The sequence below is a fragment of the Alexandromys fortis genome, unplaced genomic scaffold (genome assembly GCF_014885135.2).
Source record: "Alexandromys fortis isolate MF-2015 unplaced genomic scaffold, M_Fortis_MF-2015_v1.1 scaffold_409, whole genome shotgun sequence".
NCBI lineage: Eukaryota > Metazoa > Chordata > Mammalia > Rodentia > Cricetidae > Alexandromys > Alexandromys fortis.
In genome coordinates, this window is record NW_026068317.1 from 1 (window position 1) to 24,541 (window position 24,541).

Here is a 24,541-nt window from a genome sequence, read left to right on the forward strand (position 1 = left end):
GTATATAGTTGTATTTGATTTAGTTCTGTCTTATTTAGACTAAAAGGGGAGATGTAGGGATAAGTCCCGCCCCTTGGGGGCGTGTTCGCCTCGGGCTAATGTTAGCCTATAAATTTGGCGAGTGTGCTCCCAGACACTGCTTCTGCTTTCCTGGTCTCCATGGAAACAGTGGTTCTGTAAGTCTATTTCTCCATTAAAGCTGTATATATTTTGACAATCTGTCTGCATTCGTTTAAGCCATTACAGCCTACTTTCTATATCTCCATACAGATTTCCCACTTGACTTTACTCTACTAAGCCATTGGTAAAAACAGCTTCTTTAATAACCAATGCTAATTAAACATATTCATAGCATACAGAGAGGAATCCCATATTACATACTCATAACTGATAATAATTCTTTTTGTCTCAGTGGCTCTAATTTTGCCTTCACCAGCCACCATTCCAGATTCCACTGTGCTTTTTCTGCTTTGAGTGGTCGAAACTGAATCATCAGATACTTGGCTGGCATCTTCTCTGATTTGTTTTTGCAGAAAATGCTTTTGAAGAATCCTTTTCACGAAGGTCCGCTTTGATGTCACTTTCTATGCCATGCTGGAAAATGGCCTTTCTGCACATGCGCTCCACCAGGCAAGTTCGGCTTTACTTGGTGAGTTCTCCCTTTTAAATTCCATGTGGGTAGGGTTCGGGATGTTGTTGCAGACTCAGCAATGCCAAAAGCCACACACACACACACACACACACACACACACACACACAGATACAGATATAGCATCTGGATGCTTCACCTGGAAAATCGATCTACTCATCCTGCCAAGACAGGTAGGCTGAATCTTCCGCATCACAGCAAAAATCTTTGGAATTTTTAAAAACTAATGGTAAATACTGCTTCTAAGACTGATGTTCTCCAAGTTCAAGGAGAGAACTTGGTGTTTCCTGCTAGGCAAAAACTGTCTAGTTTTTTGCTTATCTATTCCTCCCAGATCTGTCTAAAGGCATTTGACAACTCAAGGTACTGTTCTTTAGCAGGCTTCATAGTCCAGAATTAACAGGTTTCAATCTTCAGAGGTTCAGAATTCCCAATTTCTCTTATTATTCCTTCTCACCTAAAGTAATAGCCTTTTGCTATAACACCAAGATATAAAATCTGTTCAAGTTCTCTTACAGATCCCTGGAAAAGTTCTATTGCTACATCAAATTCAAGTCTAGTAAAAGCCATGGTTTTTAATTTTTACTTTTTAAACCTAGCCATATTTTGCAGGTTACTCCTGCTGCCTAAGTCAATACCAAACCACAAAGCACTTTCAGGACAACACCAAAAGCACCTGTACCAGTTCCTGGGACTTCATTGTTGGTACAAGCTCTCCTGGTTCAAGGACACCTGCTGACTCTTCTGGATCAAGGATACCTGCCAACTAATATCTGGTTTCATCTGCTACTGTGTCTCATTTGGGCCAATAATAACAATATTTTTTTTCTCCTAGGCATGTGCCTTCTTATCTCCCTTGAGAAACAGATGCCTGGCATCTCCAGAATGACAGTGAACAAGATGACTTTCCAGGCATACCTCCCACTGAGCATGAACCCACCAAATTTCAGCTCTCCCCTCTCCCACATCGTCCCATGCCTGCAGGAAGTAGCCAGACTTTAATCTACACTCTTTTTTCAACAAGAGCCTAAAATGTTGGTCATAATTATCATCTCAATTTCCTGTCACCCCTATATCCAAGCAGTCTGGAATGTTAAGTCAGGAGGGAAACCCCAGCCCATGGCATCCATCCCAGCCCCCTGGCCAGGGAGCTGCCTTGGTCTGGACTCCAAATCCCGGCATGCCACTCCCACAGGGTATTTAAGTGGGCTCCCAGAGGAAGAACACATTGACCCAGCCCAGGTCAATGTTACCCACATCACTCCGAAGACTGGCAGCTACTCATCAGGCACTGCAGGCCACGCAGCTGCAGAGGTTTGGGCAGCTGGGCCACAGGTCCAGCAGGCAGGCGGAAGGGAGGAGATGCCTGCTGTGGTGGCGCACAGTGCTCCGCTGGGCTGCACAGAGATACTCGGGCTGTGCCAGGGACAGAGCTGCAACAAAGGACTTCCACTGCCGCAATCTGCGCCTGCCGCACCGCATTGAGCTTATGCCAATGCGATGCGGCAGACTCCAGGTCTGCCCACCAGTTCGCAGTGGTGACTGCAAACCTTCCCCACTTCTCGCCAGCCCACCCACTCCGCCGTTGGCGGCCAGAGGCAATCGCATGTTGGAGTAACAGATTTGTTTTGTCTGAGCTGAGGAAGAAGCAGCTGGAACAGCACTCCTGCCCCTCTCCCCTGGGTCGCCTCGACCCTCCTTCTGTTTGCACAGCTGGACGCCACTGTGACTCTCCCGACTCCCCCGGGGCTGGTTGCTGTTCGCACTGTGCCCAGATATCAGACCCCTGCCTAGCAGGGCCCCGCAGTTGGACCCGCCCCCGAGCTCCACCCTGGATGCTCTGAAGGCACTGACACCCTCGTCCTGATCGCTTCCATCTCAGGGTCTCCCATTCCCTGCTCTCCACCCCTCCTCGCGTGGGCCAGTTGCCCTGTGGCCTGAGTCACTTCCCCCACCACACGTGTGACAAGGAATTATTCTATCCACAAAAAATAGTGGGCTGTGCAAGATAGTTAACCACCTAGTGTCCAGGAGGAAGAAGTGCGCTACTGGACGACAATAGAGTAAGCGACTGGGTGCAAGGGCGAGTGCTATCGAAATGCACATCTCTGCTGATTTAGAAAAGATCTTTGTTTGGTTTGGAAGGCAGGGTAAGGAACCATTGTGCTGTGTCTTTAAGAACAGACTAACCTTATGGGAGGAGAACGTGTCACTCAGGCATGATTAGCCAATCAGGTCCTCCAGGTAACTTGCCAGTCAGAAATGGTGGAGGGCCTTTCCGGGTTCCCGCTTGGCAGTGAAGTGGAAGTGGAGCCAGCCCTGTGTGCTGTTCAACTAAAACTCCTCAAGGGACCTGTGTGGAGCGCTTGGGAAAGCTAGGAAACCGCGACATGGTGAGTGAGGGGCTGCTGTTTCTGGATGGGAGGAGCAGATGGTGAGGTGCGGGAACCAGTGTGGTGGTACCCATCCAGATCTGCCTGGAAAACTGCAGCCAGATTCCTCATCCTTTCAAGTTTAATGCCATGCCTGCAACTCCCTGAATAGGGCAGTCCTCTGTATAACTTGGCACTGTGGGCTGAATCTGCTCAGGGCACTGGGAGCAGGGAGCTGTGTGGAGAAACCTCTTTCTAGGCAACATAAGAATGCTTTTAGTGCGTTCATGGAAAGCAGGTTGCCAAACTAATGGAGGTCTAGTTTCTCTAATATCTTCTAGATGTTCAGCACTGTGCATTCCACCTTTATGTATGAGAACCATTTATTGTTAATTTTGTGGAGGTTGTAAAACCATCCATATGTTGGGTAGCCCTCCACTTCTAAGCCATGATGTAGAAGTGTGGAATTGGTAATACAAAAGATTTACCAACAATTAGGAAATAGTAAGTCTCAAAAAGCAGAATTTAACTGATGGAAGACTGCCTCAAAACCCCTCAAAATATATGTGTATGCTGATCAGATATGTTAATGATTAGGATGCTAGGATGCACATTTGTTCAACAGGATTTTTCAGACTTTTGGCTCTAAGCCTTTACAAAGAAGCCTTCCCTGGTTTACAACCAGGCAGTAGGCCCATCTGCATACCAAAGAACCGGCCTATAACAAGCTGCTCATGGGGGCATAACTTGGTCACTAGAAGCTTAAGGCCTGGTGTGCCATTCAAGTTTCAGTTTTCCACTTGAGAAAAGCATAGTTCTGCCTGATGGGCTATATGACACCAGATGACATCTATTTAAAAATAAAACATTGTTCTCTTAAGGGATGGCCTGTTCAACTAAGGCTTTTATTTAGGCCCTCAAGCAGGGAGGAGGGAGAATAACAGCCTGGGGCCTAGGATTTGGGAGCTTTCCTAGGGTGTAATATATTGACAGTTGAATTTAGCTACTTTGGTAATTGCCTGGGGTCAGGGCCTCTGTGGAAGGATAGCTTTAGACTCTGAGAACCCCTCAGAGCTATGGTTTAAGTCCCAAGGCCTTTGGGTCTTAGTCAGTAATGATTACCTAAGACTCCTTGTGTAGCATTGTTTGATTAGCCTCCCCTTGAATTTGTACTACTGCAGGAGAGTTTCTGCTGACTTCATTAAAGTTGTTCATTTCCTTCCATTTCACCTGGAAGTTGGATACAATATTCTATTCTTCTTAAGAAACTTATTTGGCATGGAACTTATCATGTGTAAGAAATATCCACCATAGCTTTTATCTTTTCTCTTTCTTCTTTCTTTGGGTTTTCAAAACAGGGTTTCTCTGTAGCTTTGGAACATGTCCTGGAACTAGTTCTTATAGACCATGCTGGCTTCAAACTCACAGAGATATGCCTGCCTCTGCCTCTAGAGTGCTGGGATTAAAGACCTGTGCCACCACTGCTCAGCTGCTTTTATCTTCTCTACCTTCTACTTGCCTTATGTTTCTCATCCACTGTGACCTTCACCACAGGATCCTGTCACTGCTTCATGCCACAGGTGTACTTAAGAAAGTGTTCTGGGAATATCTTTGCTGTCTAACTTTCCCATCTGCCTGAGTGGCTAGACCTATAACTTGCCTATTTCTTTTGAAGTGTTCAAAGTCTACATGGAACATGAACCCAAAAGACAGGTAAGGATGATAGCACATGTGGAATGTAAAATTAAAGTTTTTCTTTGTTAATTCCCTGTGTGTGAAGTGATTTCTCAAAGGGAAGTCATATTAGTTCTAGAACTGTTGTTTTCCATACTGTTGGAAAAATTGTGTTTGAGACAAGCTCTCTTAGGTTGACTTAGGTGGCCTTGATTCCAGTCTGTTGTACTAGAGAATGGCCTTGTTGTCCTCTATATTACACCTTCAAAATTCTTAAATTATGTAACTGTACCATCTATCTCAGTTTTAAAATAATTTGTTAGAGTCATTTAGTCAACTATCCAGTGCAGTCACAGGAAAAGGATCCACATATGGAACATTGCTTCTGTCTTCTGACCAAAATAGGAGGAAGAATTTACTCTGTAGATTACAGGGGAAACAGGGTAGGCAACCAGCTCCTGGACTCACCATTATGATAAAGGACTTGATTGTGGTCAGGGAGTGTTTCTGTAAGTTCCCAGCATGTTTTAATTCATGTTATATGAATGAACACAGATCAGTGTAGGTGTATAGTTTGGAAAGGTTATCTTGTGCCAATGAATACAGAAGGTGTAATTAAGCAGAGATTCTATGCAGATATTTTAGTCCTACTTGAAACAGTTATGTGAGCTCAGAGGTTTGAGAAACAGTCTATTGATTTTAACTCTGTGTCAGCTTACAGATCTCAGCAGACAACATAGATGTACGGGCCAAATCAGTCTATCTCTTATTAATGACATTCCCTCTACTATGGAAAGTCCTACTGTTTTTCAAAGTTAGTATACCTAAGCTTTTTAATCTTAAAAATACAACATTTTTTATCATTTTAAAAATCATTTTTTGGTATCAGTTTTAAATATTTTCTTTAAGTGCATTACTGCCCTTATCTCTGTTTCTCTTCACCAATGTTTCTATGTCATTAATAGCTTCAGTCCTTTTCTCTCAATTCATGTTATTGATTCCTGTGTAAAGCAATGTCTTTTATAGCTTAAGTTTGTCTCATGTTTTATAACTGAGAATTGTTTTGAACACCTAACCTTGCCTCTTCTGCCCAGTGCTGGGAAAACAGTTCTGCAAACTCCTTATAGACTGGGCCTTCACTAGCCAATGGGATGGAAAATTAGACCAGTTCATAGGTGACCTTCAGTCTCTCTATCTTTTTTGGGGGGAGGAGGACTTAAATATGAAGAGAGACGTGTGATCAAATTGAGTCATTGAGAACTTTGAAGCTGGTCCCAAAAGAGTGCAGAAATGGAGAGGAAGGTAGGAGGGTGAGAGCTTTCCCACTTCAATAGTTGTTGAGATTAGTAATGTGAATTACATAGTCAATTTGAGATGCTTCATAAATGTCCTGATTGGCCATTTCTTAAGGTATACAAACAAATGCAATCAAAAATTTGTGTAAAAGACTGACCTAATCATGAAAACAATTGCTATAGTTACAGTAGTTCAACCAAAATAAAAGATCTGGCAAAATGTTGTGACCCTGTCTAACAAGTCTGTTATTTTTCTTGCTTAAGATGTGCATCTTTAGAGAAAAGGTCTGAGAACTCTTTGATATGTTCTAATCTCTTGTCAGGAACACATTGCTATAAAGTCTGTTTCAACATTTCAACATTAATTTTGAGATTATAACTCTATAATATCCATATTCTCTTTCCTGCCTCCAAGATTACCATGACCCCTCATTGTCTTCTAATTCATGGCCTCTTTTTCTTTAATAACAGTTGATTGTGACCTGTGTTTATCAGCAGGATTTTCCAAATATGTGGCAGTGGGTTGGCTGAACTAGACACTGCATATGCAATGTGATGTGCACAAAAAGAACCATGTGATTTGGATAAGAAACAGGACGTGTTCAGGGGAGTAGAAGATAAGGTTCTGTCTGTTGCACTGAAAGGACAAAGCTAGGACTGTTGCCTGAGTCATTTGATCTTGGCTAGTTCTGAGGCATATCTGGGAGGCTCTAACCCATGAGGAACTTTGGGGAATCTGAGCAATCAGGATTACTAGTGACACATAGTTTTTGTGTTCTTTCTGGGATTTAGTATGCTTCTGCTGTAGTGAATAATATAGACAACAAACTATGCCTTGGTGAGTATGGCATGCTAAGAGCAGGTCTCCGCTGCTGTCATTTCTGCTGGGTATTGGATGGACCATGAGGCAGACTGAATATGTGGTTTCTTGGACAGTGGTCCTTGTCCTCTGAGCCTCCCTGTGTATGGATTTCCTGGGAAGTGGGAGAATCTGCAGCCCTGGAATGGGAGGATATGATGCTTGTGGTAACTCTGTCTAGTGTGCCCACATGAGTACTGCTGTTTGTGTGCAGATTGGAAATCTGAAGGTCTGGTTTATAGAAGTTCTGAATATGGCATTCCACTCTTAGGTCTGTCTCATAAATGATAGAAGTAGTTTAGAAACTATTAGAAAGATGGTGATGGGATCATCTTTCAGCAATACATGACTAGAACACTGTTAACTTTCTCTTTCCACCAGCCACAGTGGTGTGATTAAATGAAGTTTAGTTCCAGAGGACAATAGGAGTTTCTGATCTGTGAGATTTCTTAGGTGTGCATGGTGTTGGGCAGGTAGATAGGTCATAATCCAAATTTCGTGCCATAAATCTTGTTTTCAAGAGGTAGATTTTAAATTATTCTTCTATGTTGTTTGGAATTGGACATCAGTGTTACAGGAACTGCATTTTCCTTAAACAACACGTAAGTATACAGGGCTGCAGAACCTTAGCAAGTGATCACCTTCATTTGCAGAGAGAGGTCTCAAACATGGGGTTTCTGTCTTTGGAAGAAATGTTAGTAGCTAGAGGGGCCAGAAACAATTTAAAGGTCACTTTGTGCTAATTTTGTGAAAGTATGAAGTCTTTATTTAATGTCTGTACTAATAGGATCATAGATACATTGGGTTCAAAATCACACTATTCCTTGCTAAGTTTCCTTTGGTTTTCTGATTAAAAGTTAACAATATTTTTATGTCTTTGTTCTTGGCTTTTTCGCTATACCCCTTTATTCTTTCATAAGTATTGTATACATTTTTAATTGTTATGTCTTTGTGGTAAGTATAGAAGTCATATTATATCAATCTATGTACTACTTTCTTATAATTCCTTTGAGCATTCTGAGTGTTTCCACAGTGAATGTAGATTTGTAATTGACTTTCCTGTTATAAATTGTTGGGCACTGTCATTTTATTGAATTCATATTATGGTGCAAATTTACCATATACAGTACCTTAATTTTACTGCAACATGCTTAAAAGGATCATTTATTCACTTCTTTATTTAGGCTTTCTTGTTCTTGTTGTTGTTAAACTGAGAAAGACTTTCTGTTTATTAGACAGAAGGTATTATGGGTCTTGGTATGTGGCACAGCACATATTCCTTTGTGGGATGACCTGAGTTCCATTACCTACAATCAAATTGTGAGGCTTTTCTGTTTTTACTATTCCAGATCCAAGGGGATCTGAAATCCTTTTTTGTATGTCACTCATAAGTATATGGAACATATTCTCAATCATGTACAAACATGAAAAAAATAGCGGCAAACTTGTTTTCAAAAGTGTTTGCGACTTATGAAGCAAATAGAGTAAAACAAGTTACCTCTGGTGTGCACTGCTTCTTTAAATATCAGTTGTCTTGCATTTTGTTTTAAACAGTTTTCATTTTCTCAGTTTGATGCAGACTTACAGGGCTGTCATTCATCATAGGAAACAAAGTAGTGTCAAAGTAATACTAACAGACATCCTTTTCTTTGTCATAAGAGCAGAAGATTGTTTTAGTAGCCAAAACTATTTTCTACAAAGTTAAAACTTGAGAAAGCTTCAAGTGAATCTCCTGTTTTGGTGTAACAGCCCTGCTCACCCAACACATTTACTTAAATTGGTTAAATAGAGAATTGGAGTGTATAGGATGAGGGCTGTTATGTAATTCCTTGGAGTGTGATTTTGATTAGAATCTTGTAGTTCTTATTTAAGGGACCTTAAAATATATTTGTAGGTCTGTCCTAGTATTTTATTTTATTAGTGATGCCATCTCTGTTGTTGATTTTATTAATAATTATCTAATTATATTGCTCATTTTCTGGAATATTATCGTCTTTCACCATTTTTTTTATTTAGCAGTTTTCTTATTAGTTCGTTGAATATTTGTTGGTTTGGGAAGTTTCTGTGTAGAAATAGGTTTCTATTTTTGGTCTTCAATACTTGCCTCTTCCCATTACCTGTTCTATCTGTGCTTTATAGTTGCTGCTATCTTCATGTTTGTGTTTTTGTTGTTAAAGTGATTGATATGATTAGTAGATTATCTTTGTACCTTTAAAGCCTTCTAATATATTATTAACACTTTTTCTTAATTAACCTCAGCTTTCAATGTGGCATAGCCTAGATTTATCTGAGGAAACACCAACTGAGAGTGCCTAGATCAGAAAATGTGGTAACCTGGAAGATGGGATTGTTGAGAGTAATGATAGACAGTGGTGGTCAAGCTCAAAGGTTATAGTGTACAATAGGCTCCATAGGGAACCACAGAGTTGACCTGGCCTATCTACCCTGAGAGATGTGTGTCAAAAAAAATTTTACATGAATATCCATGGCTCCTTGGACAGAATGTGCTTTCCAGTTCCTGAAACATTGATACATTCCCTCAGGTAGTGAAGCACTAAGGCTAATTTGTGTTTCACTTACTGGTCACGGAATCATAGAAGTTTAATAGGACAGTTGTTCTTAGACATTAATTTTGTGTACCCTGTATGACTTGCAGAATTCATTTTATCATGGCAACTAAACTGTATTTATCCAGGAAATTAACATTATCTTCTGTTTCTGATAAAAACAATAAAAAATCTGATTGCTCTCCATAAAACAGTCATAGCATCCTCTTGCTGTGGTGACTCCAGCTCAAGCCTGAGATTATTCCTCTGGGCCCTATCAGTTGATTGGTAAGTGAGCACAGATGCTATGAAGACTTCATGAAAAATTTAGTGAAAGGTCATTTGTGTGATATTTTGGCCCCAAATCCTTCGTTTTCTCTCCATGACCCAAGAAAGTGAGTAAGGCACTATTAAAAAAGTAACAGTCTGATTTCTTAGACCAAATATTTCTTCTGTTGGATGGTCATTACTGATGACACATTTGCATCAACAGGGAAAAGGAAACAAGGAGAAAGAAATGACAAGTGTAGTTGAAATTTTCTCTCCCACCTGCCAATTTTTGAGTTACCACTCAGAGGCTTATATTAATTATAAATATTTGGCCAATGGTTCAGACTATTACTGGCTAGCTTTGCCCTGGTTCCTGGCTTATTTCCTTACATCTTGCTTCTCTGGTAGCTCTTGGTGTCTCCATTACTCTGCAGTCTTTCTCTCTGTATCTCTGGTAGATTTTTTTTCTACCTAGCTATATTCTGCACTGCCATATACCAAAAGAGTTTTATTCATTAACCATACAAAGCAACACATATTCACAGAATACAAAATACCCCACATCAGAAAAGTCTTCATTTTTTTTTTAGAAAACCATCACTCAAGAAAATAAAGAACTTAAGGAATGAGACAATGACAAACCATATAATCCAAGTATAAATGTGTACACTGCTAAACAGAATTCTCAGTAGATGTATCTAAAGTGGATGAGGAACAATAGAAGAAATGTTCACCATCATTAGCCATCGTGGAAATACATATCAAAACTACTGTGAGATTTCATCTTAATCATGTCCAAATGATTAAGTACATAACACCAATGAAAACTAATGCTCTCAAGAAGATGAGCAAGGAGATTCATTGCTTTTGCAAGTATACACTTGTACAGCCACCATGGAAATCAATATTCAGTCTTCAGGAAATTGAGTCAGTCTATCTCCAAACCCACTTATACCACTCTTGGATATGTATCCAAACAATACTTCCAGAAGGAACACTTTTTTCAAATATGTTCACAGTGACTTTATTCATAATAGCCAGAAACTGTTATATCTCTGAGAGCTTTTGTTGATTGATGATCCATGTGGGAAGGTTCCTCCACTGAGGGTGGTATTATCCCTAAAAAGTGGGCCTGAACTACAAATGGAAAATATCTTCACTAGGCAAGAGATAGAGCCAGGAAACAATCATTGCCCATGGGTTTTGCCTTTAATTCTTATCTTATGTTTCTTTATTAAGCTCCCAAAATGATGGAGTATTTGATACAATCAGTCAAATAGACGTATTCATTGCCTGGGCTGCTTCTGGTTATCAGATTTAATCAGTACAGCAAAAACACAAGTTATACCAAAAGTGAAACACCAAAAGGGATTTGTTTTTCTATGCAGAACCTGGAAGTTTTTTTTGTTGTTGTTGTTGTTTTTTTTTTTGTAAGAATGTCAAAGATATCATGACTTTAGGTGGCAAAAAACCATAGAAAGTTGTACATAAATTTAAAAGACTGTTTCTGTAGGACTAGGAAGATGGAAATGTTAAGAGTAATAGCAGAAAGTGCAGATTGAGATCATAGGATTTCCATCCAAAATAGACACCATAAAAAATTATACTCAAGGTCATTTGTGTGATATATTGAGCCCAAAATCTTTCTTATTCTGCCTATGCCCTGGAAATTTAGTACAGGAGAATTAAAAATAATAGGCTCATTCCTTAAATAGAATAATAAATCTGTTGGATGGTTATTACCGATGACTCATTCAGTTCGACAATAAAAAGAAAGTAACAAGTGAGGCAGAAATAAATGAAAATGAAAAGGTAATTTCATATCATTCAGTAAATTGCTGAAACAGGTGACAATTTTCAAGGAGTTTATCACCACTATAGAAAAGGTTCTTCCTGTGGAATGGAAACTTTTCAAGGTGCCCTAAGGGTAGGACTCCATCCACATAAATCTTCAATTTATGGAAGGAGTAAATGATGTGGGAGTACCCTCGGTGTGCTGTGAATACTATTAATGAATAAAGAAACTGCCTTAGCCTGTTGATAGGGAAGAACTTAGGAAGATGGGGAGGACTGGACTGAATGCTGGGAGAAAGAAGGGTAGAGTCAGAGAGACACCATACTTCTGATGCTGCCAGAGATAGACGTGCTGAAACTTTGCTGGTAGGCCATGACCCCATGATGATATGCAGATTAATAGAAATGGGTTAAATAAATAAAATTTAGCCAATAAGAAGATAGAGGTAATGGGCCAAGCAATGATTTAAATAATACAGTTTTTGTGTGATTATTTCAATTCTGCGTAGGTGGGATGAACAAGCGGCTCCTCCTTGCAACAAGTTAGGAAAGTGTTTTTTTATTCCCAGGAAGCAGCTTCCTAAAAATCTGTTGTACCTGTGATCCAAGCATGTTAGGTATATGGGTTAATAAGTCAAACTTATGGATTTCTGTGAGTTGCAGGACAGCCTGGATTATAAGAGCTAGTTTCCAGGAAAGGCTCCAAAGCTACTGAGAAACCTTCACTTGAAAAACAATACAACAACAACAAAAGAAAAAGAAGTCTAACTTTGCAGTATTACTCATCATGTGCTGGTCTTGTAAACAAGAAATAGTAAAAATTAATGTAATGAATTCTTAGTCTGTGATTACAGCTCAGCAGTGTTGCTGGCATCTATGCTTGGCATAATCAGAATCCCAGGGAGGAGATTGAGAGTTCATTCCATGGAACTGTGAGGCTGAAGCCTGGTGTTGATGTTTTCTCTCTCTCTCTCTCTCTCTCTCTCTCTCTCTCTCTCTCTCTCTCTCTCTTTCTTTATGCTTGTGGGGGCATACCATGAAGCTTCCAAATAAATAACACACATGAAGATTTATTTTTTTTATAAATTCCTGGCCTTATCTTGGCTTGTGTCTAGACAGTTTTTCTTAAATTATACCATCTACATTTTGCTTCTGGAATTTTATCTTTCTCTACTCTGAATGTCTTTCTTTACTTCTTACTCTGTGGCTTGTTGTGTAATTAGGTAACTGACTCCTGGTACCCTCTCCTTTTTTGCTCCTTGTTCCTATTTTCCTTCTCTTTGCCTTCCAGACCCTCTTATCCTTCCTGCCAAGATATTTGTTGTTCTGCTTTTTATTAAGCCAATTAGGTATTTTAGACAGGCAAAGTATCACAGCTTTACAGAGTTAAACAAATCTGATACATCTTTGCATCATTGAAACACATGTTCCACAGCATAAAAAAATAAAATGCATCATACAGTAATATTCCACTTTTGTCTCCCCTTTTGTCTAAATCAAAATGAAATATTTTAACTTTAACTTACTAAGACTATGTATGATAAAAGCAGTTACCAAGTAAGAATTACATTTACAATATTCAATCCATTTATATCTACAAATTACAGAGAAAACACTCCATTATCCATGCCATACTAGTGACTCCAAACTTTGATACTTAACTTACTTTCTAGCATAGGGTTGAGAAACTGAAACTCTAATTATTTAGTCTTTAACTCCATCCAAGACCTGATATGGTGGACAGTCTCCCAAAGGTTTTTTTTTTTTTTTTCAACATTGAGCCATCCACTTCATTTACAGCATACAGGAAGGCTTTTCTCTAAAGTAGAAAATTTGAAGGACTATTCTGCCCTGTATTGGCAAAGCTCATCAGTCACTTTCCTTTGTGTCCTGCAGAATGTCTGGCAGACTCTTCTGTGAAACAGGAATCCCAAAGCACTCTTCTGGCTTGCTTGTTTTGAAAATGATCATCAATCACTTTCCTGTTGCTGCTGCATGTAAAATCTGCACAGCACACTGTTGATCAACCAAAGGTAGTAGCTGGTTTTTTTCACCCAGTGATTAGCCTTACCAGAATGAAAGCAACACCAATGGAGTTTCTTCAATACCCATCATTTCTTAAGCAAATAAGTGCCATATTCTGTACATTTTTTTAAGTGTTTGAAAGCCATTTGTCTATCTGGATATATCTCTGTAGGATCTTGAAAAAATATCTAACATCAACATATTTGATTGTTATAAGTGGCTATCTACTAACCTGAGTTTCCTGTTTATCCTAAATAGTTTATAATAATAGCTTTCAAAAACTAGAACTTTATCTTACACTTTTAAATGAGTTGCATAAATACAATACCTTAAAGAATAGAAATATGTATATGTACACACACACATATATATATATACACACTGTAACAAAAAATAACTTAAATATTTATCAAAATACTATATTCCCCTAAATGATAACAAGCATCTATAGTCCACCAAATAGCCAAAAGCCTACTATATTTCATCTGCTGGAAATGTGGGTGTCATGTTCTCTAGATTACTTCCTGCTGAATATGGGTGAAGACATCTGTAGGTTCCTTGAGAAAATTTGAGATAATATTTAAGTCCTGGGAAGAACAGCTATAATCTTTGCTGATTGTCATCACTTGTCAAGATTTAGGAGGTCTTCCCTGATCAAACCTGATCAATGTCATTCCTAAAGAAATCCACAGCATATGTCTGCTGTGGAAACAAAAGCAAAATCTCTTTTTAAAAAATATTTTTATTTTCATTTAACAGATATGTTTGACTTCTAAAGTTAAGATAACTTGACAATAAAAGAGCAAATAATCTCACAAAGATGGGGTACATACCTAAACAGAAAACTTTCAGCAAATGAATCTGAAAGGGCTGAGTGACACATTAGTAAATTCTCAGCATGCTTAGTTATCATAGAAATACAAATCAAAACAGCTGTGAGATTCAATCTTATACCTGTCAGAATGGCCAAGAGCAAAAACACTGATGACAGCTTATGCTGGAGTGGATATGGGGTAAGGGCAACACTCTTCCACTGGTGGGCTTGTAAACTTGTACAACTGCTTTGGAAGTCAGTATGGTGATTTCTCAGAAAATTAGGAAACAATCTACCACAAGACCCAGTAATACCCCTGTTGGGTATATACCCAAATGACATTCAATAATACCACAAGCACATGTGCTTAACTATGTCATAGCAGCATTATTTGTAATAACCAGAACCTGAAAACAACCTATGGTGTGGGAAGTCCTTTTGTAAATGTGTTGCTTTTGTTGGTTAGTGAATACAGAAGCTGGTTTTGCCAGTGGCTTAACAGAATAGAGCTAGGCGGGAAAACTAAACTAAATGCTGGGAGAAAATACAGTGGAATCAGAAAGATGCCATGGAGCTGCCAGAGGAGAAAGATACTAACCAACAGACCCAACCTTGGGTAGAGTTAATTTAAGAGATAAGAGTGAGCTAAAAATACACTTAAGCTATTGGCCAAACAGTATTGCAAATAAGATGTTTTCTGAGTGTTTATTTTGGTGCTGAACAGCTGGGAACCAAGTAAATGACACCAACAACATACCTAGACGGTCCTAAACGGAAGAATAGATAAAAGAAAATGTGGCACATTTACACGATGGAGTACTACACATAGGTAAAAAATAATGACATCTTGAAATTTGCAGGCAAATGACAGATCTAGAAAAAAACATATTGAGTGAGGTAACCCAGACCCAGAAAGACAAATACAATATGTAAGCACTCATACGTGGCTTTTAGTCATAAAGCAAAAAAAAAAAAAGACACAAACAAAAAAAAAAATAAAATAAAAACTAGACCCCAGAGAAGCTAGACAACAGAGATTCTAAGAAAGACATACATGAATCTACATATGAGGGTGAAAAAGACAAGAACTTCTGAGTAAATCAGGAGTGTGGGGGGGTCACAGAAAAGAGAAGAAGAAGAGAGAGGAAGAAGGGAGGAGAGTGGAGAAAAATCGTAAACCTCAATAAAATCAATAGTAACAAAGATAGCCCAAATTACCTAAATTGGTTCAATTTTACAGTGCTGTTTATCATCTCATGTCCTCCACCAGCTGTCTCTTGCCTCAGAATCAACATAATATTATATACAATCCTGACTTCCTGTTTATTTTTCATCTTTACATGCCTCTTTTAATTCTATTACTGTTACTGTCTTTTTACTATTTTTTAAAGCTATTTCTTTCTATTAATGCCTATATGTATTTTTTTCACTTTCTTAAGCCGATACAAATTGTAAAATACACTGGAAACTTTTTAAGTTTTTTTTCAGTCTGAGCCTCTTTAACTGAATATCATTTCACCTTTTTTGACAAGATAAGCCTTTAAACTGCTATAAAGCATTGAACTCCACTGGTGACATTGTAGTCTCCTTCTGCTTCTCTTTTCATGAAATCCAAGCAATACCTTGCAGCCAGATCGAATGTATGTTTCAGGACCTCCATTTTTCCTTCATATCACTAGGAATCTGATTATTGTGCTGCTACAAACTTTTTTTGTTGTTGTTATTGTTTGAATTTTTATGTACTCCCTGCTCAAAGACTTCTTTAAGGAAGAAACTCTTAAAGGAGCCATAAGTTTTGAGCCCCATATTGGGCATCAAAATGAATTCAGTTGATTTTGCTCTTTTGGGAAACAAGACACCTAACTTCCAAAAAAAAAAAAAATCGCAGAGCTTTGTTATGACTTATAAATCTCGGGCATTAGCTTGACTTGTTTTTGGCCATTGATCTTAACATAAATTTTCCATCAACCTTTTGCCTCTAGCTTTTATCTTTTTCTATTCTGTATACCTTTCTTATTATTCTCTAGCATGTACCTGGGTGTCTGGCCCCTGGTGTCCTATCTTTTTTTGTTTCTTTGTTTCTCCCTCCTATTTTCCTCCAAGATTCCTCCTCACATCTATTCTCTCTGCCTTCCAGATCCTCATTTCTTTTCCTGATAAGGTACTGGATTTTCCTCTCCTTGTTAGCACAATCAGGTACTTAAGACAGGCAAAGCATCAGAGCTTCACAGAGTTAAAAGAATTAACATAAAAGAATGCAACAAATCTTTGCATCATTGAAAAATATTCCACATCATAAGGGAATATAACACATCTTAATAATATTTTGCAATAGCCTGGGTAGCATTTTTGAGACCACAAGATGTTGAGATACCTAGCAATGAGACATCTACCATGAGAGCAAGCCGTCTATATAGGGAGTGGAGGTAATCAAAGAGAGAGATGTATGAAAAGTTCCAGGGATAGGGCTATCTCAGTCTTTTGAAACTGAAGTTGCATGCATCTGAGATAGAGCATCAGCATTTGATTATTTTTTTCCTGCTGTACTTCAGTCTTGCCTTAGTCCAATCTTTTCTCAGTATGTTTCCATTTTTCCGTTTTGGAATAGGAATGGTATTTTGTGTCATTGTATGTTAGAAAGATGTAACACATTTTCTGATTTTACAAGACATCACTGTCAAGAGATTGTCTTCAGTCACAAAAGACTTTGGACATTTAAACATTGTAGGGGCTTTTTCAGAGTATGGGGATCATTGAAGTGACTAAAGCATATTTTTCATGGATGAACATGAGCCTTTAATGATCTAGATCATATTGTAATTGATTAAAATGAACACCTCCCCAAATAGGAGGATGCATTTGAACATGTATCATTCCTTGGTGACTTTCTGCTGATTACTTATGAAATCGTTAGTAGGTGGAGGCTTTCTGGATGAAATTCCTCATTGGGGATGTAACATGATTCTCTATTTCCTCAACCTATTTCCTCTTCTGTGTCTACTGTGTTATGTTTGATACTAAACAGTAAACTTCCTCTGCTGTCATGCCTTCACCACCATTATAATAGAGTTACATAAGATTCACTATAAATTATTGCTATTCAGTGATAAGGCAGTTTAGTATCCTGTTGTTTGACTCTTCTTGTTTTTAAGTTTTTGAAGACAATATTTGTCCATGTAAACCTAGCTGTCCTAAAAGTAGTTCTGTACACCAGGCTGTCTTCAGTCTAAGAGATCCTCTGACTCTAGAGCCTATGATTAAAGGTGGGCCAGCATTCCTTGCTTTTTTTATATTATTGATTGATGGTTTTCTCTCTGTCAAACGTATGCTTTTATACTAAGATTCCCCCATATCTGGAATATAAAAATTTGGAAGAGGGTATCATTTTATTTCCCCAAATTTATTTATGACATTAATAAATTCTGAGACTCCTGATTAATTGGATTGTAGGTACATCAGCTTCTTCTTGACTATAATGTTTGTTTTGAATTTTTTATTGTATATGAGAATTTTCCTGTATGCATATATATGCACTATGTGAGTACCTGTTCCTCCACAGAAACCCTGACCATAGAATACTGAGTTGTTGTGATTCCCCCTTGTTAGTACAGACAGTTGAGCCCACCTCTATGCAAGCCACCTTCTTTCCTGCCCTGTGTTGATTACTTGTGATAGCATTTATTGCTAATGTTTTCATCGCTGAATTTTAAGTTTTTAAATATACAGTGTCTTTTAATAAAGTTTTTTTTTTTGATGTAATAGTTTAAATTAGCATACTTCAGGTTTCTGGAAGATGAATACAGAGCTGGAGTTAATGCATAACTCATTATAGGAACTTAACTAAACACCTCTGCGTTTTTGATTTTAGCCATTCTGACAGGTGTAAGATGGTATCTTAAAGTTGTCTTGATTTGCATTTCCCGGACTGGGTCTGAATAAGCATGGGATAAAACTGGACTCACTGAACATAGAGGACAATGAGGACTGCTGAGAAGTCAAGAACAATGGCACTGGGTTTTGATCCTACTGCACGTACTGGCTTTGTGGGAGCCTTGGCAGTTTGGATGCTCACCTTACTAGACCTGGAAGGAGGTGGGAGGTCCTTGGACTTCCCACAGGGCAAGGAACCCTCACTGCTCTTTGGGCTGATGAGGGAGGGGGACTTGATTGGAGGAGAGAGAGGGAAATGGGAGGCGGTGGTGGAGAGGAAGCAGAAATCTTTAATAAATTAATTAATTAATAAAAAAAAACCTAAACACCTCTGTGATTTTTTAAATGATTTTGGGGTTTTGTTTTGTTTTGATTTGGCTAATTTTTGCATTGATAACAGTTTCTCGATATGTAATTTTGACTATCCTGGACATGATTGGGTAGACTTGTCTGGCATTCAATTCAGAGGCCTCTGCGTTCTGAGTGCTGGAATTAGAGACAGGAGCCAATATACCTAGCCTGCCCATATTTTTCTTCATTTTTTGTAGGCAGTAATTAATTGTTCATACATTTTTATCCCTATGTGTCCTTTGTACTGCTGATCTGTTTACTTGTCTCTCTCTCTGTTTTTTTAATAGGCATTTCTATCGCAGGTGATATCTCATTCAAGGGGTAAAGAAATGATAGCGCTGAACCTTCTATTTAGTTTCCTTCAAAAGTTACTTGGTGACTAAATTGTTATGTATATGGTATAGAATAATTGGGCGGGAAGCCCTAAAATTATGTGAGTATACTATTAAAGAAATATACATTTATACTGTCATTGTCATGCTTTCTATTGTATGTATACATTGGAAATTTTAGAATGCAGTGACCTATGATGATGTGCATGTTGATTTCACTTGGGAAGAATGGACTTTGCTGGATCCTTCCCAGAAGAATCTCTACAAAGATGTTATGCTGGAGACCTACAGAAACCTCACTATTATAGGTAAGACTGAATTTCCTCTTACGTTTCAAAATAAGGGAACAACAGTTGATTGGTTATTGATGTTCTTCTCTAATTTTATTAAGAAAGGAAAGCAATGGGATGAATGATTCTAAGGTTCAGAGAAAATAGCAGCTAAAATTTTGCATCAATTTCAATGTTACATAGATTTTCTGATATTATATTTTAGGATACACTTGGGAAGACCATAATATTGAAAAGCCTTCTCAATGGTCTAGAAGATATGAAAGGTAATTTTCATGTGCAAGCGGATACAAATGTATGCTTTTAAGGAAGAAGCTAAGGAAACAGTGTCTTAACACTTATCACCATTCGAATCATAGCGTCATGAGAGCTATGCTGTAGAATTGTCACTCAGTTTCTTCCTCACCATCGTATTACAAAAATTATAAACATTGAAGTGATAATAAGTATGTCACCAAGACTTTCTAACATGCAAATAGTCCATGCTGAAGCTTTTGTGACTCCTATATTTGATGTGACTGTACTAAGTTTATTGAGGGTGCAATTAGAGTAAAGAATGAAGAGGTAGTTGTGGACAAACCTTAATCCCTATACCAAAAGTCTAAGAGGACAGAGGGTCAAACTCTGTGAATTTAATTGAAATCCTTTTATGTGTTATTTTTCTTTTACTGGGTATATCATATGTTACTCTGGGTACAAGGCTTATGAGCATAGAGATATGGAAAGACATAACATTCTTCTCTCTCAGAATAATTAGAAGAGGGTTGGAGAGATGGCTCAGTGGTTAAGAGTATCGCCTGCTCCTCCAAAGGTCCTGAGTTCAATTCCCAGCAACCACATGGTGGCTCACAACCATCTGTAAAGAGGTCTGGTGCCCTCTTCTGGCCTGCAGACATGCACACAGACAGAATGTTGTATACATAATAAATAAATAAATATTTTTAAAAAAGAATAATTAGAAGATATGTAGCAGTCCCCATGTTGAGTATGCTTGTTGAAAATCATTCAAGTATTCAAGTAATTTTTTTCCTGTTTCAACAATAATACATCAAAAAATGCACATTGTGGAAAATCCCCATGAGTACTAGTAATAATAATTGGCAAATATAGTATCTCTCACGGTATAGGAAAAATTTTAAATCCAATAAGTCTGAGCTTTTCCAGTTTTCTTCAAATATTTGAAAAAAATTTTATAGACAAATGATTCTGTAAATGCTACTCATGTAATAAAAGATCTTACCATCAAAGGTATCTTTAAAGTTGCAAAATATTCTTAGTAAATGGAAACAGCATAAGTATAAGCACAGTGATAAAACCTTAAGATCTATTTCCTCTTTAAAAATGGAACAAATTTAAAAATTATTTGATACAGTTATAACGATTCAGCTGTGTATTTAATGTGGTAACACTTATATATGTGCCATTATCCTTACAGGCATGAAAGAAATCAAACTGGAGGAAAAACTTCCACATACCCTCAAAGTATTAAAGCCGTTGCATGTGACAGTCATCTTCAAAGACATAAAAGAAAACATCCTAGCGAGAAACCATATAAATGTATTCAATGTGTGAAGCTCTTTTCATGTCCCAAAAGACGTCATAAACAAAAAAGAACATATACTGGAGACAAACACTTTAAATGTACTCAGTGTGGTAAAGCCTTTGTATATCACAGTGATCTTCAAAAACATAAAAGAACACATACTGGAGAGAAACCTTATGAATGTATTTGGTGTGGTAAAGCATTTGCATGTCACGGTGTTCTTCAAAGGCATAAAACAACACATACTGGAGCGAAACCCTTTGAATGTAATCATTGTGGTAAAGCCTTTGCACGTCACAGTCATCTTCAAATACATAAAAGAACACATACTGGAGAGAAACCCTATGAATGTACTCAGTGTGGTAAAGGTTTTGCAAGTCAGGGTCGTCTTCACCTTCATAAAAGAACACATACTGGAGAGAAACCCTATGAATGTACTCAATGTGGTAAAGCATTTGCATGTTACAGTAGTCTTCAAAGGCATAAAAGAACCCACACTGGAGAAAAACCCTTTGAATGCAATCAGTGTGGTAAAGCCTTTGCACGTCACAGTCATCTTCAAATACATAAAAGAACACATACTGGAGAGAAACCCTATGAATGCATGCAGTGTGGTAAAGCCTTTGCAAGTCAGGGTTATCTTCACGTTCATAAGAGAACACATACTGGAGAAAAACCCTATGAATGTACTCAGTGTGGTAAAGCCTTTGTATCTCGCAATAGTCTCCGAACACACGAAAGAACCCACACAGGAGAGAAACCCTATGTATGTAATCATTGTAGTAAAGCCTTTGCATGTAATGGTCATCTTCAAATGCATAAACGAACACATACAGGAGAGAAACCCTATGAATGTAATCAGTGTGGTAAAGCCTTTGCATATCAGAGTGGTCTTCAAAGGCATAAAAGAAAACATACTGGAGAGAAACCCTATAAATGTTATCAGGGTGGTAAAACTCTTGTATGTCATAATCTCCAAATACATGAAAGAACACATACTAGAGAGAAACCCTATGAATGTAATCAGTGTGGTAAAGCCTTTGCATTTTACGATAGTCTCCAAAAACATGAAAGAATGCATATTGGAGAGAAACCCTATGACTGTAATCAGTGTGATAAAACCATTGCATTCCACAATGAATAAAAAAAACTCATAGTGGAGAAAAACAGTATGAATGTAATCATTGTGTTTAATCCTTTGTGTATCTCAATGGTCTTCAAAGACATAAAAGAACACATACTGGGGACAGAGTCTATGAATGTTGTTTGTTACAGCCTTTCATTTCACAATAGTTTTTCAATACATTAAAGAACCTGTATTGGAGAGAAACCCTATGAATGTATTCATTGTGTTCAAAACATTGCATGTCAAAAAGGTCTACAAAAGAATAAACAAACACATACTTGAGAACACATACTCAGGATTAGCATGTATAAACACATTAAGAACTTCTTAATATTCTATTCATACTCTGTCTTGATGTAATTCATTATCAGTTCACAGCACAAACTGGAGAACACATACTCTGTGGATTATCATGTGTTCATTTCACTTACTGAGAATTTGATAGTCTAGTCATACCCTGTTTTGATGTAATTCTATATCAAATCACAACAGAAACATGAGGACTCCATCTCAGCTGCTTATGAAGGCCCAAAATTAGAACCTATTTTTATCCTGACAGATATTCAGGATATCTAAATGTACTTTTTCTCCTTTTTGTTGTAATAAGTGGTTATCTGCAAAGTGGTTGCCTTTGTGATACTTGGTCTAGAGTGGCTGTAGTACCTAAACAACATAATGCTAATGACTTGATGCCTCAAAGTGTTAAAACAATTGACTGTTCAAGTTGTCCTTTGAATCATGTTAAAGAATTCCTTTACCTTCTACTCGCTTTTGTATTAGGGTATATAGTACTTGGAAAATTAAACATGGACAATTTCAGTATTCAGTAGAATGCTCTCCCAGTATTTTTTATGGTTTCTCTTTATCATTTTGTCTTCATATTCTATATATATCCCCATGTGAAGGAGAAGGCGTAAGTCACAAACACCAGTTTGGAATTATAATTAATAAAATGCTTATTTATTTAAAAGGGAAAAAACTTACAGATCACCTTCCCAGACAACAACCCTCTGCCCAATCAGGAAGGGAGACGAGTCGCCGGAAGTGGAGCAAGAAGTAAGAGAGAGCGAGAAGGGAAGTGGCTGCTTTTTTAAAGAGAGAGACCACGCCCCAATGGGCTGGTATCTCAGCGGCTATTGGCTGGAGGAGAAGGACCTCCCTAAACACCTCCCCCTTTTGTTTAAGTAAGAGAGTTCTAAACCTACTATGAAATTATATACAATAAGTACAAATATCTTATTCTAACTAGCTTAGGTCTTGTATAATAAATAACTTGGCCAAGTCTTGAGAGCAAAGTAACTACATTTATATAGTCTTCAACCCCATCGAAGATCTGAGAAGGGAAATAATGTTACCTGGGTAATTAGGAAGTTCAGTAAAACAACTTCCAAAACATGCAACAAATCACAGAGACAACTAGCTACCTGGGCAATCACCCAAAGTCAAGTCTGCAGCGTTGAAGCAACCAACTTTGGCTAAGGCCTAACATAACTGACATACCATTTTCAAAGGCAAGCAACTTTTCAAAACTATCTTACCCTGTTTGGCAGGATATGACAGTCCTGTTTTATCCATTGATGCACGCTCTGTATCTCTCTCAGTGGTTGAGGTATGAGTGTTTATTTGCCCCAAGGCCAGTTCTGCCAAAAAGAAAGACTCCAGGTGGAGTGTCTTTGGTGCTCAACATTCTCTTGGGAATAGATTGGTGTTGCCAGGAGCAATTGTGTCTCACTGCCACAAAACTCTGAGTTAGATTAAAGGCCATTTTCTACAGCTCTTTGAAGAGGTTGAAGATTATCTATACTGAGTATAATCTCTATATATCTAAAGAACCTGATTAGTCTAATTATAAATGACAAACTCAGAATACTATTGATCTATATAATTCTCAATACCTATCTAACTTAAAGACTAAGACAATAAACTTCTGTGAAACAAATGAGGACAATGACCTCCAAATATGAACAATGTACAAATATACATTGCAGTATGGTAAATATATATCAATACACAAACAATATATATGTATCTTAATCAGAGGTAGAAATGTACACTGCATTATGGTAAATATATACAATATATATCAATACAATATATGTTGATACATAAAAATGTTTTAAACAGAGGTAGAAACATGCATGCATACAATAGTCAATATAATTTCACTTTGTATCAATAAATAAGAATCAATACCAATATATTTGTCTCAAAACAATAACTCCACAAGTACCAATCTATTATCCCATCATCCCATTATCCCTCTTTTCTTCTTTTTCAAATGATCCCTGAGCTTATAAAATTTCTCCCCCAACCCTCAACCATATACTAATTATAACCAACCCCTAAATGATGTCCCTAAACCCAAGAGCAAACTTTACTGGGAGAGGGGATGTCGTCCTCTAGAATTACTTCCAGTTGTCATGGTGGCGGCGTTCTTTCTGGGGGATCCTGTGAAAGTAAAATGATGGTTAAATTTCAAGATCAATGTCTTTTAAAATTGCAAATAGTCTCTGAGTATTTTGTGGAGGTCTGGCCAGAATGTTGTACAAGATGTGCACCATTCCAGCTAATGAAGTTGGGATCGTCTTGTGCAACTGGTACCCAAAACAGGTCTTGTAGTAGTGCTATCAGTATCATGACATCATGTCAACCAGGTGGATTGTTGTTGTGG

General features: G+C 37.9%; 1 protein-coding gene across 1 annotated transcript; it reads left to right on the forward strand.

The window, feature by feature from the left end:
* The first annotated feature begins 2,585 nt into the window (after nucleotides 1-2,585).
* Nucleotides 2,586-24,461, forward strand: LOC126495124 (zinc finger protein 431-like). Its single transcript, XM_050132718.1, has 5 exons — nucleotides 2,586-3,042; nucleotides 13,356-13,585; nucleotides 19,093-19,219; nucleotides 19,407-19,467; nucleotides 20,637-24,461. Exons 2-5 carry the CDS (start codon nucleotides 13,535-13,537, stop codon nucleotides 21,886-21,888), a joined length of 1,491 nt encoding a protein of 496 aa, XP_049988675.1. The 5' UTR covers nucleotides 2,586-3,042; nucleotides 13,356-13,534; the 3' UTR covers nucleotides 21,889-24,461.
* The last annotated feature ends 80 nt before the right edge of the window (nucleotides 24,462-24,541 follow it).